Consider the following 13297-nt stretch of genomic DNA (forward strand, 5'->3'; position numbering starts at 1 on the left):
CCCTGTCCTCACTCCACCTTTGCTGCTAAAGAGAAGCATCTTCTATGGGGAACACTTGAGGAATGAAGCACACAAGACAGCTCCGAATGCAGGACGGAACCAACCAGCAGACTGTGAAGACTGTGTAACGACCACGAGCTACATCAGCTCACTGTTAGATGCCTCATCTGAGGGCCCACAGAGCCACGAAGGCTTGTTAAGCTTGTGACTTTCAAAACCAGAATAAGTTAGTTGTGGGAAAGCGAGTTTGATGTTGCTTGCAGCTGATGGTTAAAAAAAGCCAAACCAAACCAAAAACCAAAAACGTAAGAATTGCTGGGAAGATGTGGGGCATCTCTCGCAAGGGTGTTCCACTATAAATAATATTGCATCTCTGCCGTTTTGAAAATGGAGAATGAGTTGAGGGAAGTAGCTATAAAAATGGCTACTGGACCAGAGTGGGATGAGGCATGGAGAGGATCACTAGACAACTAGGGGGTGTGCAGTAGAGGTTATAGTGGCTCTCATATAGATGGAGGTCATGATGGTTATAGATGGTTAGAGTGGTTCTGGTTACAGATGGAGGTCCCTAGCCCCAGGTGGGTGTAGGCAGTTACTAGCCCATGGATGACAGGGATGGTAGTGGAGATGGAGAGAGTTACCACAGACAATAGGGATGACTGTGGAGTGCCACTAGGCCGTTGGCTAGAAAGGCAGTTCTCTACTCAGCTGCTAGACCTCAATGGAGTGAACTGCACGATAGTCCAATAGTCTTGCTGAGCTGTGGATCAACACTGTGAGGACAGCCATGAGGCACAAGAGCCCAGAGGCTGGCACTTACCTGTTGTATGACACGTAGGTACCGCTTGCCTCAACTCCATCAGTAACAATACGCTATTACCCACCTTTCAGTGTGGCCAGGGAGATAAAGCAACAGGCGAGGAGCGTGCAATTGTCCATTAACCCCTCTGTATGACGGTAGATCACTAGCCACATAATGGAGTTACCGATGTCAGTTGGTCGGACCACTGCCACGCTCACCATTACACCAAGTGAGACATGCTGGATAACATACACAGGATAAAGCTGGATTTCTGAATACATGGTGGCCCATGTCCTACTCAAAATGTAATGCTCCAGACTAAATGTGGTACATCAGACCAGACTGGAGATGACCTATCATTGCCTGCTACCTGGTTAGAAATTCCCTTTAAAATGAATCCGTTCTCTAAGCAGACAGCCATTGAGCACCTGCTATCTGCCAGGCACCGGGAACAATGGCAAAGCTTGTATTAAGGAGTCTAAGGCTCCGAGACGAGATGAACAAAAGAGGCTGTTTCAATACAAAGTTGTGAGTGCAATGTTCCCGTGTCTGGGGGTGGAAGGGGAGGCAGTAGTAGAACACAGAACACAGAAATTAACCCAATTTGCAGAGGTGAGGGCTGTCAAGAGAGTCCCCGGAGAAGATGACGTCTGAGCGGAGGCTTAGAGGCTAAGCAGGATCTCTCATGGAGTGACAGGATTCTCAGTGGAAGGAACAGCAATTGCAGGGTGACAGTCGTGAGGTGTGACTCGAGTGGTTTGCTATGACTGTTCCATCAGGCAGGTGAGGAGTCGGGACAGACTAGAGCAAAGAGATGAGGCGAAGTGCCCAGCCCAGCCTGGAATGACACTTCAGATATGGCTGTAGAAAGACAAGAGCAAGCTTGGCAAAGGTTGTGGAGATCAGAGAGCAAGAGAAGACATTCCTGCAAGATGGTGTTGGGAGGAATCATGAAGGAAGCCAAGTTAAGTAGAGCTATGGACTGCCTGGATATGGTAGCTAGGCAGAGCAAGAGCTGTGGCTGATATTCGCATACACTTGCCCTTAGCAAGAGGGAACGGGAGAGGGAAGGAAATCTGTGCATTCCAGGAGTGGTGATCAAAGAGGAATTTGACTTTTTTTGACATGTGGAGTTTGAACTGTGCATGGAATATCCACACTGAAGTGTCAGAGCAGAAACTCGTACAAACAGTCCGAGCTGTTTTCAGAGTCAACAGCATTATACAAGTTGACAGAACGAGGTGATTCTAGGAGACTTGTTAGTGAGGAATGTAGGGAGCAAAAAAAGGGACCCCTGAGCAACACCCATCCCCAACAGGAACAGAAAAACAAGGCCGCAAGAACAGTCACCATGCAGTAGATAAAGGTCACTGAGATGAAGAACGGAAAGTGTCCATGTCAGCAGCTAATTAACCACTCATCAGCAGTTTAAGCAGAAGGCTTTGATTGAGGATCATCTTTGAGAAGCCACAGACAGAGCCAAGAAGAGGTAAGCAACCACGAGAACATGCACCCTTCACCACAGGACTGTTATCAGGGAACACACAGATCTCTCTCTGCTCTGCCTACACATGGAGACAGGTACTGCAGCCTCTTCCAGGAGCGCATCAGGAGAATCACCCCAGTCACTGTACCTATAGGAGCCTCAGTGAAGGATGGTTTTGTCCCAACCACATAACTGAAGGTTTCACCTTCGGACACCCCGAGTCAACTGTACCACAAGTGAGATCAAAGGGAGGCCTCTGTGCAGAAGAATCAACGCAATGAAGATGGAGTCCAAAAACAAAAACAAACAACCACCCCCCCAAAAAACAAAGGTAGGAATAATCTTTATTACTTGGAGACACATTGTAAAAAATGTTAGCAGTAAGATGAAGAGACCCAGAACACGTTTATTCAGATGGAGGCAGTACATACACTGGGGATGAGAACACCTGCTGAAATGGAACACGCCTGTAAACACGCATCTTGTGGGGAGTTTATAGGTAGGTGGTCTACTCCCCTGTGCAAGTGTGCAGAGGACTGATTCTCTCCTCCTCAAGAGACTTTCATAGAATCAAAAAGGCCAGATTTTAGCAAGAGAAGATGTTATTAACACATGCCCAAGGGCTTAAAAGGAGCCAAATTATAATCACATATATCAAAGTGACACAGAATCAACTGATTGCACAGAAACACAAACAGAAGAGCATCCTGGGACTGCCTATGAAGACGTAATGAGGTTAGAGGTGCTACTTGAATTGGGGTAAATAAATACTTTGGTACAAGTTCCACCCTAAAAGACAACATGTTGCTTTGGGGTCCTACAGAAGGAGGGGGGGCATATGCATCCCTCTGTGCAACACAGTGCTTTGGCACGACCTGCAGAAACCTGGCAGGCTCTCCTGTGCGCCCCCACTTCATCTCAACTGCATGCTGCTGGTCAAAGGAGTTAAGTCTAGGATGGAATCCAGCCTCTACTCTGATCACACAGGGTAGCAGCACCAGTCACTGAGGCATTACAAAGCATCCTTGCGTTTGAGAAGTAAATTCTAGTGAAACATGCTATGCAACTGGTGATCAGCACTGAGGCTCAATTCCACACGGGCTAACCCACTTACAGATGGAAAACTCCAAGCCTCCCTGTATTGATGAATACCTAATGAGTTTTGTAATCTTTATTGAGCTTCTGCTACAGAAAGGGTATTACAGTTGTCCTTATGGGGAGTTAGTCTGGATGCATGCTCTCACCCCAAATAAGTGAAATCTTAACAGATCACAGAATGGAAGCCCTTGGAGATCAGTTAGCCCAGCCCGTTCTTTTCAGGGAGGAAATGAAACCAAAGAAAGGGGAATGATTTCGCTAAGGTAACACGGCAAGGGAGACTGGTCCCTGTCGATTTCCACTCCTACAACAGTCCTATGTGCTAAGCTAGTTTCCCAAGCTTTGGTCTTGCTGGTTTGCTTTATGCGACCCCACTGGATAAATGACAAAACTATCAGGTAAACAGCATGATGGTTGAGACTTTGACTTCAGTTTTAAAGCCAGCATATCAAAATGATTCCTGAGCCTTTAGCTACCTTCATTATTGAGAATGCAGTCCACAGTAAATCATGGCTATCTGTTATCTTCAAATGTTTACAGGGACACAAAAAGCACTAATGACACTTGTACAAAAACATTCATGTGATGCCAGGACGCTCCTCATGGAATGCAAAGGCACCATGGTGGTGACCGGAGGAGGCTTCAGTCTCTCAAAGTGCGGTCATGAGTTTGTCCCGGTACGTGACACTGTACGCCCCTCCTAAGTTCCTCTGGTTCTGGTCCTGGACATAGTCAAAGTGGCTGCCATCTCCACTGGCTGAGGCTTTCCAGTGTGGCCTGTCATCCTGAAAACATGGCTTGTTTTGTTTGCAGATGGAATGGTTACTGGGAGAATGGAAGACAATTAAGAAATGAGCGTGGTCAAGCATGCATACACAAAGGAAACGGGGGTTGGGGGGGGTAGTGAGTGGGGTGCCTGACACAGAAGTAGTAGTAGGTGACTTCAGAAGGTTAAAAAAAACCCCACAGTGATCGTCTACCAACTTTGAAGCTCATAAAAGCTGTTTCTGGCAAAGCTATACTTTTGCAAGGGGAGTCTAGCGGTCAGGGCAATCTAGGGAAAGCTGGATGAGGGGAAGCCTCCTTAAATCTGGTGTGCATGGGTATGGTATTTTGGACAGCATCTGCCACAAGTGTGGACCAGTCAACTCTCCTCAGGACGCAGCTCCAGAGAGCTCTACAGCACAGAGAGTGCACGGTGCCTGCCACCTGCGTTCCACTATAGAAGGTCTAGCATGGGGCTGAGTCGTGGTTCTCAGCAGACGATTAATCCTGGCTTCAGCCTGGCCATCAGGGAACCTGCTGCCCCCGGGCAAAGAACCGGTGAGGGATTGCCATGGAGGGAGAATACTCGACAGAACAGGTGATGCCGGGTATGAAATCTGGTTAGACCAATGGTAACAAGATGACACCTCCTCTAAGCCTCGTGACTACCTGTCATGTCTGAAAAACAAACCACCTTCCTCTGAGCCACACTAAGATTTAGAATTATCACCCCACTAACATATTCTGCCCTAAAATGCTCCATGAATATCAATGTGTTAATACTGGAAGACCGCCCCCACTGTGTCACATGATCCCCGATGAGCTTTTGCCTAACTTGTTCAAGCCACATTTGATTCTACTGCTCCTTCTCCGTGCTTCTTCGGAAGCAAAGGCTCACAGCTCTCCCTCAGCACAGCCTGAAGTCACCACCCATGCATCTGAAAGAGCTGGAAGCATCAATGCCAATCAAGACCCATTAAAAATGCAAATCTTAAGGACACGTCTGCTCCCCAGGGAAGGTCCTGACTCCAAATAGCATGGCAGGTGCCAGGTCACTCCTAGGGCAATGGCAGGGGGATACTGATACCCCTCCAGCCAAATCCCACCTATTGTGAATTGGGTTTCACTGGGATATAGCCGTGTGTTCTCACGCAAATCCTCATTGCTTGCTGTTGTCTTCAGACAACAACCACAGAGCTAAAAATACAGACTCTCCTTGGCTGAACACTGCCACCAAAGAAACATTGCCCTTATTCCTAAGGGGTAAAAATCCTTTTTTTTAAAAAAAAAAAAAAAAAAGGAAATCGCTATCGACACAACTTCACTCTCATTCCAAGAACATAAATTCTCAGAATAAGAAAATGTTACATGGAAATCTTAAGCAACATCTCTGATATAAAACCAAACCAAAACATCTGTGGTTAGAACTAAAAGAAAAAAAAATTCGTTATTTCACAGACTTGCTTCCTTTGCTGTGAAAAACATCTGGTTTTGCCCTGGTCCTGTTGCCCTGAGGAGTTGTTCCTGCGGTGTGCAGGGGGGCCTTCCAGAGGACAGGAAAACTTCCCGAAACAGGGCTCTGTAAGCTCGCAAACTCACCTGACATTTGGAGAGTGAGGGCGCCACCGGGGCTGGCTGGGGTGGACGTCAGGATGGTACTGAGGCTGGAAAGGAAACACCAAAGCTGATTACTCAGTGACCTTTGGATTTCAATGGCCGGCATACCGTTTGCTTTCTCCAGCAAGGGCACCCACCTCAGAGGCCGAGGGGGCTGTGAATAGGAAGCTGGAACCAAGCCCTGGGGGAGGGGCGGCTGGGCCTTTCCCAGGATGATCTCCTTTCTTCCCTAACAAAGGCTGGGGGGGAGGGGGGAGGTGTTGGGGGCTGGAACCTAGGGCTTGGCTCACCAAATACCATCTCCAGAGAAGGGGTTGGGAGGCCAGGTGCCACATGGGACTCAAAGGAGTCTACCCAGCATGCCCCGACCAGACAACACTCCTCTCACAAGGAAGATGGGCTGAGTGGCTTCTCTCTTCAGAAGCCACTTTTGTTGTTTTCGAGATGATGACAGACAGACACGCGGAACAGCCTAGCTACATTGGCACACACACAGGGCTGGAAGGACAGAGTAATGAAAGCAACAGTATCGTGGGTGCATAAACAGTAACATCATCAGGAGGACCTATTACTTTGATGAGACTGGAGAGACACGTGGACTGAAGGAAGGAGAGTGGGAAGCTGTTCCCTAGAAGATTAAGAAACCATTGTGACACCTGGATGTGCCAAGCAGGGTAGCTGGCTGGGTGTCATTCCACTTACCACCTGCAGAGGGCAGCAGCCCGGGACATTGTCAGAAGCCATGGGGTGTCTTAAGGCTAAACTTGATATGGGGTAAAATCTGCTCCCCCGACCTGAAAGTCACCTCAATTGTGCAATCATTAATCTTTTAATTATTTCTTTCCTTCCTCCTCCTTGCCCCTGCTGCTGTGGTTAATAAGCAGTGGCCTGCTTTCTGTTACAGAAATTCTCTGCAATTCTGTTCAATTCAATCTTCATGGCCCTGCAAGGCTCTCATGCTGCCTGCCTATTCTGTATTCCAGTAGCCGTTCTTTCCTCCTTCAAAGTGCCTGTCGGTACCCCCCAGAGGACATGGCGCAGAGCGTGGGATCTGGAGGGGCATGTCTGCAGGAAGACCTCAGTCCTGACCTGGTGCAACCTCCTTCTCTTTGTCTCTTTTGGGGATACCAAAACCCATGGGGTTTGGGTGGTTAGCCCAAAGCCAGTCATTCCCAGGCTCCACACACTAAGACTCCAACAAGAGAGAATGACTAACCTACAACTAGGCCCTCTATTCTTCTGTGCTTTTAAACACACTGGATTCACCAGAGAGAGGGGCAGAAACTTCATCCACAGAGTTGGGGGCTCCAGAACCTTCCTTGGCTACTTTAATGCTACCTCAGGTACTCTGTCCACAGTGAGGAATGCATGTGTGTCTCTTTGCTTGTCACAATAACAGAAGAGAGAAGCCAAGTTTACTGGAATTTCGGGGACAATGAAGAACTGCCCCACCTCAAGAGACAAGTGTCCTCACTGAGAACATGGCTGACTCTGCGGCTGGCTGACTCTGTAGCTCTAAGAATGAACAGTGCTGCTGTGTTATCCCCTTTCTAACAACCCTTCTCAGACAGCATCATGAAGTGTCCAGTCCACTTATAGCCAAACTCTGATGGGACGACACAGGGACGCTAAGACTGGCCAAGCACAGGGTCTCCTAGCAACCCTGTAGAGAGATCCATGCCTAGAGTACACACAGATCTGTCATGAACAAGCACAGCCCTGGATGTTCACTGGGAGCAGAATGCAAGGGGAGGCAGAAGAGGGCGGATCATGGCAGGTGGGGTTGTTTTTACTTTCTTATTTTTATTCTCTCTCCTGCAAGGGCTGGCCACCCAACAGCAAGGTGATTGGGTCTTTGGGGGTCTTCAGAGGGACCCTAGTTAGTTCTCCTGGACCCTTGTGTACTGGCTCCCCATCTCACCATGTAATCTCTCCCTCCACATAAACTCTTGTTCTTACACCACAAATCCTTTACCAGAGCTGAGCGGAGACCAGCACTACTCTAGAACCTCCAGAGCTATTAAATGAGCTTATTTTACTTAATAGAGTAGACAGTACTGGGTATTTTGTCACAACAATGGGGTGGGGGTGGGGGAGACTAATATAGGACTCCAAGTTAGGAGTCACCTTTAAGCAGAAACAAATGACCATCTGGGAAGCAAGGCACATACCATCCATCCAGAGCCAACTTAGGATCTCTGAAGTCTACAGATGCCAAATTCCTACTCAAGTGTGTTAGGATAAGGTGGTTATTCTAGTAATGCCGGCCACATGGTTTTAACACAAAGAGCTGAATTCCACTGGAGCTGGGAGCTTCCAACTTAAAAGCAAAGGAGGAGGGGCTCCCAATGTGGAAGATACTGTAGCAAGCAGATAAGAGGCAAAGAACTCCAGGTGGACAAGCATGGGCAAGTGGCACTAACAGGAACCTAAGGGCAACTGCTTACACTGCAACTGCTGGGAATTGAACACTGGGCTCCCGACAGGAGACTTAAGCAAATGGAAGGAGTCTGGGCTGGCTGTGGAGGGGCTAGCTTGCTGCTACAGGGTGGGCTATGGAGGGCTTCAGCAGAGGTGGATGGGCAGGTAGAAGGCATAGACCCTGGTTGGTACTGCTTGGAAGGAACACAACACTGGGCAGGGGAACTGAATGCCTGGGCCTGATGTTTGACAAAATGGGTTCGAGAGATAAATGATGCCCCCCCACCCTTTGGTGTGAGCAGGCTTGCCATGAAAAGGGGCTGGAGGAAGGACCAAGAAAAACAATAGCAAAAAAACAACCAAACAAACAACAACAAAACCACCTCTGGGCATGGTAGCCTGTGCCTTTAATCCCAGCACTAGGCAGAGGCAGAGAGGCAGAGAGGCAGAGGCAGGTGGATCTCTGTGAGTTAAAGACTAACACTCACTAGTCTACATAGTGAGTTCCACAACATCCAGAGCCAGACACCGTCTCAAACAAACAAGCCTTCTTTCCTGGCAGTTTTCTCATTACTTTTGCACCCCCACCAGGCCCAGTCATGTCCAAGACGGCAAATGAAGGAAGAAGTGGAGTCTCCCAAATCCTTGACCAAAATCTCCCCTGTGGATGCTTGTCTCAAGGGCCCATGCTCTCAAGGTCCGCAGCACACTCCCACAAAGGCATGCACTTGAATGTTGCTAAGAGGTTGTGCCTGACCAACCAGAAACATAACTACATGTCCCTAGCACTCGCAGGTTAACAAGATTAAAAACAGGTACTTCAGATGCCTGGGAGGGCGCAGGGGCCAGGACAGCAGGATTTGTTTTTTAGAGTTTTCTGGAAAACAGCAGGAAGAAGGAATCAAAACCCAACAAGCACATACTGCTCCTACATATCGCTCGTCACACAAAATTCAGAAACTTTCCCAAACATCTCAGACATAGCATCTCACCTGGTAATTGTGGACTTCAGGATTTGCTTTAGAGCTAGAAAGGAGAAGAAGAAGAAGAAAAAACCACATCATTTTTAAAGTTGTAAGGAGGCACGGATCTATTTGACAGCTGTTACAGATTCTCCAGGCTCCCTGCTCAAATAGGAATGTCTGCATTGGGCACCAGAGCTTACCAGAGCATACGTTAAGTGTATAATCAAGGACACCACAGGACCAGCTTTCACTCTCCACTTTCAGCCTCCCCAGCATAAACACCCCAGTAAGATGCCCAGGTGCCGCTGTGACCTATGTGGGTTTCCATGCAGAGGCCAATCAAGCAGCTTTAGCTCCTAGTGCAGGCATTCCCTGGCACTGCCCCGGAGGCCACAGTTCTGCTTCTCGAAGAGGTACCAGCTCTTCAAGACACCTGCCACAGCCACTGTGGTGGGAATCACACATGGGTCCCTCGCACACACTGACCCTGCTGCTGCTCTGGGCACTGGTGCTGAATGTCTGTTCATCCAAGCCAAGCCTCTATCCTGTTATTATTTAATCTCCATAAGAGAGTGATGGCGTGCAGGATGCTTCCTACCACCTCAATTCACAGGCAAAGGAAGAGCTGCCTAAGAGAGACTAAGCCAGGGTTGATTCAACATCTGCTCAGACCCAAAGCCTATTTTCTTCGCACCAAATTCATAAGCAATACTGTAGTTTACAACCCCCTGAGAATTAAAAGCAATCCGAGGGTCTGTGGAAACGTTCAGAGCTCAAGTGTGATCCAATTTGATTAGAATCTTAATTAGAACTAGGTTGGCAAATATATAAATATATATATGCACACATAAATATATGGGCGTGGAATCTATGTATGTATGTATGTATGTATGTATGTATGTATATGCACAGAGAGGCATACAGACACACAGAGAGAAACAGAGAGATTTGTTACATAAGACACAAACTCAGCACCTATCGGAAACCTCCCAAGCTCAGAGCAATTACTGAGCAGTCACCGTTGCTAGGGTGGCTGCTAGGGTGACATGCCTGGAATCAGGGTTTACTGTCTTTCTAACAGTGGGAGGGGAGGAAGGCACCTTTGTTCGGAGTCTCACACCAGGTCTGCAGTTAGTTTTCAGAGAGGCCTGGCAGAAAAGCCAGGCTGTCATCCAGACCTCCTAAGCCGGACCTCAGCAGGTAGATAAAGTAGTCTACAAGGTGCTGTTTTTCCAGCAGTCATCTGCAGTTCCCAGCACAACTCCATCCATGGTCCCCCCCAGCAATTCCACACCAGGATCCCACAGGCTGGAAAGAGCCATTGAATAGCCGCCAACGGTGGGTGTTAACTCATTTGTTCCTAAAGGGTATATTTACTGACAACTTTTGTGTGTGTGGTGACTTTTTTTTTATGTTTGTTTTCATTCCCAATATATAATCTCCCCCTAGATTCTAAGAGGGAAATGTCACCTTATCAGGGAAATATAAACAAAACAATCATCTCCTAAGAAAGCAAGCAACACTGTAGCTTACAACCCCAAGAATTAGAAGCAGACCCTGACTGAAAGAATGTCACAGGGCTGGAGAGATGGCTCAGTGGCTAAGAGCACTGACAGCTCTTCAAGAGGTCCTGAGATCAATTCCAGCACCCACATGGTGGCTCACAACCATCTGTAATGGGATCTGATGCCCTCTGCTGGTGTGTCTGAAGACAGCTACAGTGTACTCATAGATAAATCTTTTTTAAAAAATGTCAGTAGGTTTCAGCACACTATCTGCAGGGACCCTAACTGCTAGAGACCCCCCCAGACATAGAGCACACATGTGTATATATGTTTTCATATGGTCCAGGGTTTTCTTGCCCAATAGGGACATCATCAGGTAGTTCCAGACACAGGCAGGATCAGGAACACCTGTGCTAGAGAAGAAGCAGCTGATTCCATCCATGGATCAACTATGGTGGACTGGTACTTATGAATAAAGTTTTATTAACAGCCATACTCACTTGTTTACATAGTGTCTACAGCTGCTTCACTGTTGCTACAGCAGCACTGAATATTTCTGAAAAAGATGTCAGAGCCTAGAATTCAAAATATTTCCTACCTGTCCCCCGATAAGAAGCCTGCAACGTCCCACACTGGAGATTTTCAGTCTTGTGACACAGTTTCCACAGAAGCTCTGTGTGTGGTTTATTTACTGCTTATTATTACATGCCTATGTGCATGATGTATATGCACGCCATGGTGCCCGTGTGGAGGTCAGGTCTCTCTTTCCACCTTTACATAGGCTTCAGGATTTAATATGAGTCCCAAGGCTTGCATGGCAAACGCCTCTACCCACTCGGCCATCTCACCAGCCCCTCTGGTGATGGCCAGTGTCTCCTAACACCTGCTAGCCAACGAGCACAGCAGCACCTGTTGCCCAGGAGGGTGGTGTTCAGTCCTTTGCCTGCCACACCATTACTGCACATGCTGCATGCATGCCTGCCACCTCACTGCGACAACAAACTGAGCTCTGTGCTACTCAAACAAAGCGGCTGTTCTGCAACAAGAAAGCCTTGGAACATTCTGTTGTGTGCTTATTGACAGCCGGGAGGATGGGGTAGCCAGGCAGAACAACAGGGAGAAAAGAGTTATCAGGTGAGTCACCTGGGTTTAATTGTATTAAGGAGAAAGTCAACACTGCAAACAAACACGGTAATTAGAGGGGGGAGCCATGCTGAGGTGGCTGGGGGTACTTACCAGAGCTGAGCAGCAATTACTGGGTTGCTCGCTGTAAAGGCAGAATAGAAAGTTATGCAGAACTTTCCAACATTCACCCCGGACCAACACACAGAGACACTAGACAGGGACATCTCAGAGTACACTCCTCATCTCAAGCCGGGCGGCCCTCAACTCCAGCTACTTTTTCCCTGAGGATCTGAACAGCCCTCTCTCTAACTTGTGTTGCTTCGTCTAAGTTTCTAGGCAACTCTCAGAGCAGGCTCCCAGGGCTGGGTGCACTGGTATGCAGGCACACTGGAGACAACCACAGATGAGCCGTTGCTCCTGAGGAGAATTCAGTCTGGGATGGAAAAGCAGTGTAACAGGATGAAGGATGAAATACCAGCAGGCATTTATGGAAGGACTTAGAGTGGGCATTTTTATTGAGGCAGAGTCTGCATGAAAGGGGCAAATATTTATTCAACTATACTTCAATTTACATTTCTTCGTTTTGTGTGATGCTGGGAATTGAACCCACAGCCTTGCTACCACTGAGCTATATCCCCAACTCCCCCCTCTCCCTCCCCACACACTTTTCCTTTGACAGGGGCAGAGTTTTATGTTGCTCAGGTTAGCCTCAAATACTATGCAGGCGAGGGTGACCTTGAACTTCTGACTCACCTGCCGTCAGCCTCCCAAGAGTTGTAATTATAAGTTTATGCAAAACTGGGGGATCAAATCTAGGGGTTTCATCTGTGCTAGGCTCTACCATGCAAGCCTATACCCCGGCTCCCCTCGCTTCCTTTCAAGAAAGGCATGCCAGGGAAAAGAATCATTCAATGCTTCACAAAGATGATACCAGGCCTCTAGCTGGAAAAACTGTCAATAAAATAAAAGAAGAAGGATCTAGAGGCCAGAAAGGAGGGTGAGAGAGGATCTCGGAACCAGAGTCTAGAACAGCCCCAAGCTACCCACTGCGGTCCTGCCATATGTTCCGCTTCTACAGCTATACCGGATGCTTGCTCCCCTTGTGTGAGCACACACTGTGGGGACTGGGTGCTTACAGCTATATATCAAAATAGTGCTTTTTCTTTAGAAAGTTGTTCCCGGGACTGGTCTGTTTCTAGGCCCCTGTAATACAATGGGCAACCTCCCCCAGGCACGCCAGACTCACCCCCAAGCGTAGTTCTGCTAATGGAGGCAAAGGCTCTGCAGGAGTTCTCAGCCCTTGCTGTTCCCCTAGACACTGCTGCAGTCACCTTCATCCCTTTGAGCATGTTCCCATTCCCTGGCCCTTCCTAGTTAAGTCCACATTTTCTGGATTCTCCTCCACTAAAGCAGCCAAAGATGACTGAAGACCTGTTGACTGTCATGCTACTGAGCTGTTGGCTCATAAGAGAAGGGAACAGGGTGGAGGGAGAAAAAGGCTGAAGATTCTAGG

General features: G+C 48.0%; 1 protein-coding gene across 5 annotated transcripts in view; it reads right to left on the bottom strand.

The window, feature by feature from the left end:
- Epb41l4b (erythrocyte membrane protein band 4.1 like 4B) overlaps nucleotides 1–13297 on the bottom strand; it is a 150715-nt gene that overhangs the window by 66367 nt on the left and 71051 nt on the right. For 4 of the 5 annotated variants that reach the window (XM_029475979.1, XM_021160258.2, XM_029475978.1 and 1 more), the window contains exons 13-15: nucleotides 11896–11926; nucleotides 9182–9215; nucleotides 5751–5815 (exon numbers count right to left, since the gene is read on the bottom strand). In XM_029475979.1, coding sequence (XP_029331839.1) covers nucleotides 5751–5815; nucleotides 9182–9215; nucleotides 11896–11926 — 130 coding nt within the window. Of the gene's footprint in view, nucleotides 1–2674; nucleotides 4212–5750; nucleotides 5816–9181; nucleotides 9216–11895; nucleotides 11927–13297 lie in introns of those variants that run through there. The other variant, XM_021160259.1, reaches the window with a different exon arrangement.

Source organism: Mus caroli, chromosome 4, assembly GCF_900094665.2.
Source record: "Mus caroli chromosome 4, CAROLI_EIJ_v1.1, whole genome shotgun sequence".
NCBI lineage: Eukaryota > Metazoa > Chordata > Mammalia > Rodentia > Muridae > Mus > Mus caroli.